At 47.3% G+C, this 6,166-nt stretch overlaps 1 protein-coding gene across 1 annotated transcript; it reads right to left on the bottom strand.

Annotated features, from left to right (window-relative positions):
* Positions 1-1,176: 1,176 nt before the first annotated feature.
* On the bottom strand, positions 1,177-5,914 carry dnajb1a (DnaJ heat shock protein family (Hsp40) member B1a). The gene is made up of 3 exons (XM_027176540.2): positions 5,345-5,914; positions 2,261-2,826; positions 1,177-2,125 (listed from the first exon to the last, which is right to left on the bottom strand). The coding sequence occupies exons 1-3, from the start codon at positions 5,553-5,555 to the stop codon at positions 1,895-1,897; spliced, it is 1,008 nt and encodes a 335-aa protein (XP_027032341.1). The 5' UTR covers positions 5,556-5,914; the 3' UTR covers positions 1,177-1,894.
* Between the last annotated feature and the right edge of the window lie 252 nt (positions 5,915-6,166).

The following is a 6,166-nucleotide window of genomic DNA, read 5'->3' on the forward strand; positions in this document are numbered from 1 at the left end:
TATTAATTATTAATAAGAAATAAAAACTGACTCTTGGATGCTTGAAGTACTTTGCATTGACGCATAAAACAACCTGGACTTCTACATGCATATTTATTTCATTTTTGGACCATCAACAACCAAATGTTTGATTTGTTAAAAAAAAAAAAAAAAATTATATACAGAATAAAATATATAAAGAATAAAAATGTATTAAGCCAATCTTTTTAGCCCAGTTCATTTTTGGAATTTGGGACAATTCTGAGACAAACTGGAGGATTTTGCTGTAGGTGTGTCTCAAGATTAAAGCCAACAAAAAAAAAAAGTCATGCATACTGAAGGAAATTTGACTAATGGTAAAAGATCCTTTATACCATGGCATGATTAGACAAAGATCAGGGCAGGGTTGCTCAGAATAACCAGGAAAGCAGCTGAAGTTGGTAAGTATTCTGTCAGTAACAGGTAGCATTATTCAAAAATCTGTCCATCGGATTGGTCAGACCTTAAGTAGTAGGTTGTATTGGTTAGAATTCATTCATTACATTAACCTAGGAGCAGTCAGGATTGGTCAGCCTTCCTTCTGTAGCAGTCAGGATTGGTCAGCCTTCCTTCTGTAGCAGTCAGGATTGGTCAGCCTTCCTTCTGTAGCAGTCAGGATTGGTCAGCCTTCCTTCTGTAGCAGTCAGGATTGGTCAGCCTTCCTTCTGTAGCAGTCAGGATTGGTCAGCCTTCCTTCTGTAGCAGTCAGGATTGGTCAGCCTTCCTTCTGTAGCAGTCAGGATTGGTCAGACTTCCTTCAGGAGTGGGTGGGATTGGGAAGAATTCCTTCATGAGAGGGCAGGACTGCTCAGAATGATTTTGGTATCGGGCAAGATTGGACGTAATTCCTTCAATAGCAAAGGATTGCTCAGAATTCCTTTGGAAGTGGGTGAGATTGCTCAAAATGTATACAACAGAATGGAAGAAAGGATCGGTCAGATAAAAGCACACACCTCGGCTGTACTGTATTCGCTCGTTTTTTGATTCAGGAAAGACTGGCGATCGAGTCGTTATAAAAATATAATGATGTGTGTAACCCGTCTGAGAACAATTTTATTTGGAACTATAATGTCTGTAAAGATAACTGACATACTTTAATCCTTGGATTAATTGTTTCATGAGTTCAAGTTTTGAAAACAGCAATTGGCCACACTGAAGTGTTTAAACTGCCACCACCTGGCAAAGCCGCATCTTTTGATGCATTTATTTTCACGAAATAAATAGAAATGAAGAATAATGTTACTAATAAGTCATTGATTAATTTGCATATAGATGATACAAAAATCTGTTTTCAGGAGGTCAAATGGTGTTTCAAATGTTTCAGGATCTGAGATGCATGAATCAGTACAGGGTCACGGTGAGGATATTCATCAAAGGGTGTGGAATCTGTGGGAGGAGACGATAATGACTCAAGATACCCGCCTTCTGCTCCACCCACACACCCACCTAAACAAAACTAGACACACAAACACAACCACACACACCCACACCCACCTAAACAAAACTAGACACACCAAAACGCAACCACACAAACACACCACAAACATATCCACACCCACAAACACACCCACACCGCTGTTTTTTTTTATAACTTCCATGATAAATCAGCACTGACTCCTGCAGAAGCTGAAAAAACTATAAAGGCAGCTCCAGCTAAGGTTCACACCCTGTGTGTGTGTGTCTTGAGTGTCTGTCCTGTGCAAAGGGTTCACAGTGACAGCAAAAGTGCACTCAAGTGGTTTATAAATTAATACTGTGAAGCAGTCTGGTCGTGTGCAGCAGAAACCACCCCATCGTCTCCACTACCAACCACCCCATCTCTCCCGACCCCAACCCTACCTACTCTGCCCCCCGCACACACACCCACGATGGCCATTCATGGTGGGAGGATCTCCAACAGAGCATCACGAGTGTTCTGCGCCACTTTGTCAGGAAACTTCACAACAAACTCCAGCACCATGTCTCCTCTCTTATCGGGACATTTGGACAGGGGTAGTCCCTCACCCACGACCCTCTTCTTCATGCCTGGTTTGATGACGTCACGACATGCCACGGTGATGGTCCGGCCGTCCAGCGTCGGCGCGGTGATCGAGCAGCCACAGAGCGCCTGTAGATATTGGGGGGGGAAAAACCCACATAAACAATAAAGCTCACTTTGTCATCTATAACCAACTCAGCTAAAAAGTTGGATTTCAACAGTGCTGTAGTATAAAGAGCCAGCTTTAACCAAAAGGACACTCACGTCTCGGAGGGAAATCTTTACAGAGTAGATTATATCTGAGCCGTCTCTGCGGAATACCGAATGTGTCTTGTCTTTTACAACAAACACAATGTCAGCGGGGATGTTAGTGGGTGTCTCGTCTCCCTCTTTAGGGAACGTGATCTTCGTGCCCTCCTTCCAGCCAGGCCTAATGTTCACGGTGAGGATCTTGTCCTCGGTGCGGACCGTGCGGCCGTCTGGGTTCAGCCGCTTACGTGAGATCTTCATCTTCTTAGTGCAGCCAGAGAACACCTCCTCCAAGCTCACCTTGAGCTCGTGAATAACAGGAGGGTCTTTCTTCTTCTCCCGTGCAGCATGCACACCGCCGATGCGGGTCTTAAAGGGCCTGGGAAAGCCTCCCATGCCCCCCATGCCAAACGCCGCAAAGGGGTCATCCACGTCCATGTCATCGTCATCAGCTCCGTGGGAGAAGAACTGATCAAATGGACTACGGCTTCCGAAGAACTCAGCAAACATGGCGTGTGGATCTCCGTGGAACGCATAGCTTGACCCACTCGTTCCAGAACCTCCAGTATGGCCTTTAAGTCCTGGAAGGAGAGAAACAACAAATAATTTTTCAAATCCTTAAAAGCCATCCTGTTTGTCCCCACCTGACCTCACCGCCAGGCTGAAACTACACCTTCTAGGAAAAAAGAGCAGAACTAAGCAGTGCGCCTAGTCCTGTGGCACGGTTTTTTATATAACCTTTTTTTATCACGCCCATCACTCAAGCCCACGCCCATCACTCAAGCCCACGCCCATCACTCAAGCCCACGCCCATCACTCAAGCCCACGCCCATCACTCAAGCCCACACCCATCACTTAAGCCCACGCCCATCACTCATAAATCACGCCCATCACTCAAGCCCACGCCCATCACTCAAAATCACACCCATAACTCAAAATCACACCCATCACTCATAATCACGCCATTCACTCAAGCCCACGCCCATCACTCATAATCACGCCCATCACTCAAAATCACACCCATCACTCATAATCACGCCCATCACTCAATCACGCCCATAACTCAATCACGCCCATAACTCATAATCACACCCATCACTCATAATCACGCCCATCACTCAAAATCACACCCATCACTCATAATCACACCCATCACTCAATCACGCCCATCACTCAATCACGCCCATCACTCATAATCACGCCCATCACTCATAATCACACCCATCACTCATAATCACGCCCATCACTCATAATCACGCCCATCACTCATAATCACGCCCATCACTCATAATCACGCCCATCACTCATAATCACGCCCATCACTCATAATCACACCCATCACTCATAATCACGCCCATCAGTCAAGCCCACGCCCAACAGTCAAGCCCACGACCATCATTCAAGCCCACCACTCATAATCAAGGCCATCGCTCATAATCTCGCCCATCGCTGAAGCCCACACCCATCACTCAAGCCCACGCCCATCACTCATAATTACGCCCATCACTCAAGCCCACGCCCATCACTCATAATCACACCCATCACTCAAGCCCACGCCCATCACTCATAATCTCGCCCATCACTCAAGCCCACGCCCATCACTCATAATCTCGCCCATCACTCAAGCCCACGCCCATCACTCATAATCACACCCATCACTCAAGCCCACGCCCATCACTCATAATCACACCCATCACTCAAGCCCATGCCCATCACTCATAATCTCGCCCATCACTCAAGCCCACGCCCATCACTCATAATCACACCCATCACTCAAGCCCACGCCCATCACTCAAGCCCACGCCCATCACTCAAGCCCACGCCCATCACTCAAGCCCACGCCCATCACTCAAGCCCACACCCATCACTCAAGCCCACACCCATCACTTAAGCCCACGCCCATCACTTAAGCCCACGCCCATCACTCATAAATCACGCCCATCACTCAAGCCCACGCCCATCACTCAAAATCACACCCATAACTCAAAATCACACCCATAACTCAAAATCACGCCCATCACTCATAATCACGCCATTCACTCAAGCCCACGCCCATCACTCATAATCATGCCCATCACTCAAAATCACACCCATCACTCATAATCATGCCCATCACTCAATCACGCCCATCACTCATAATCACACCCATCACTCATAATCACGCCATTCACTCAAGCCCACGCCCATCACTCATAATCACGCCCATCACTCAAGCCCACGCCCATCACTCATAATCACGCCCATCACTCAAAATCACACCCATCACTCATAATCACGCCCATCACTCAATCACGCCCATCACTCAATCACGCCCATCACTCAATCACGCCCATCACTCATAATCACGCCCATCACTCATAATCACGCCCATCACTCATAATCACGCCCATCACTCATAATCACGCCCATCACTCATAATCACACCCATCACTCATAATCACACCCATCACTCATAATCACGCCCATCAGTCAAGCCCACGCCAAACAGTCAAGCCCACGACCATCATTCAAGCCCACCACTCATAATCAAAGCCATCGCTCATAATCTCGCCCATCGCTGAAGCCCACGCCCATCACTCAAGCCCACGCCCATCACTCATAATTACGCCCATCACTCAAGCCCACGCCCATCACTCATAATCACACCCATCACTCAAGCCCACGCCCATCACTCATAATCTCGCCCATCACTCAAGCCCACGCCCATCACTCATAATCTCGCCCATCACTCAAGCCCACGCCCATCACTCATAATCACACCCATCACTCAAGCCCACGCCCATCACTCATAATCACACCCATCACTCAAGCCCACGCCCATCACTCATAATCACACCCATCACTCAAGCCCACGCCCATCACTCATAATCTCGCCCATCACTCAAGCCCACGCCCATCACTCATAATCACACCCATCACTCAAGCCCACGCCCATCACTCATAATCACACCCATCACTCAAGCCCACGCCCATCACTCAAGCCCACGCCCATCACTCATAATCACACCCATCACTCAAGCCCACGCCCATCACTCAAGCCCACGCCCATCACTTATAATCACATCCATCACTCAAGTCACGCTACAGGGCGTCACGTACCTTCCTCGCCGTACCGGTCGTAAATGTCTCTCTTCTTGGCGTCGCTCAGCACATCATAAGCTTCTGCGATCTCTTTAAACTGATCCTCAGCTCCGGGGGACTTGTTTTTATCCGGATGGAACCGCAGCGCTTGTTTTCTGTACGCTTTCTTAATCTCATCGTCAGAGGCGCCTTTCTGAATGCCCAGGACTTTATAATAATCTTTACTCATTACAAACAACAAATAATCACGTGTTAAAATCGTGTCAGAAACTCCTACGTGTCCGAATCAAACCGCTGTCGGATCCATGGGGAGTTTATTAGATCGGATTCGAGCGGGTTTTACCGTAAAATAACACCGGCGTCCACATAAAACCTTTAAAAACAGCTTTCTCTTTCTTTTTAAACGTCGTGTTTACGTTAAAGCGTATAATTAAAGCGTTAAAACAAACCCTGTGTGATGACTAAAAGTTTTTACACCCGTCGGGGAAAAAACAACAACTCGACCTCATCATTTGAACCCAAGGAAAGTTCGAGAAAAGCTCGAGCCTCTTCTTCAAAATGTGTGACGTGTTTCTGCGCGCGAGCACACAGCGCCACCTGCTGCTCCGGAGACGTCCAACAACTAGACCCGCCCCTACTAGGCTGTGATTGGCTGACATAACATTTTGATTGAGTGTTCTGTAGCCTATGAGCAACGAGTTACTGGGGGGAAAATAACTCACCTGTTCAGAATCAGACTCAGGTGGCAGATTCTGTAGCGTCACATGGACAGGGATTTGTCTTGGTGTGTTAGTGTGTAGTAATATAGAGAAAGCAGAAATATAAGAAACAAAGGTTATA

This window comes from Tachysurus fulvidraco, chromosome 24, assembly GCF_022655615.1.
Source record: "Tachysurus fulvidraco isolate hzauxx_2018 chromosome 24, HZAU_PFXX_2.0, whole genome shotgun sequence".
In the NCBI taxonomy this organism is placed as follows: Eukaryota; Metazoa; Chordata; class Actinopteri; order Siluriformes; family Bagridae; genus Tachysurus; species Tachysurus fulvidraco.

Coding starts and splice junctions, on each gene's coding strand:
- dnajb1a (XM_027176540.2), bottom strand. CDS start 5,555: ATGAGTAAAGATTATTATAAAGTCCTGGGCATTCAGAAAGGCGCCTCT. Junction 2,827..5,344: donor CGACCGGTACGGCGAGGAAG/GTACGTGACGCC, acceptor CTCTCCTTCCAG/GACTTAAAGGCCATACTGGA. Junction 2,126..2,260: donor TAAAGATTTCCCTCCGAGAC/GTGAGTGTCCTT, acceptor CAATATCTACAG/GCGCTCTGTGGCTGCTCGAT.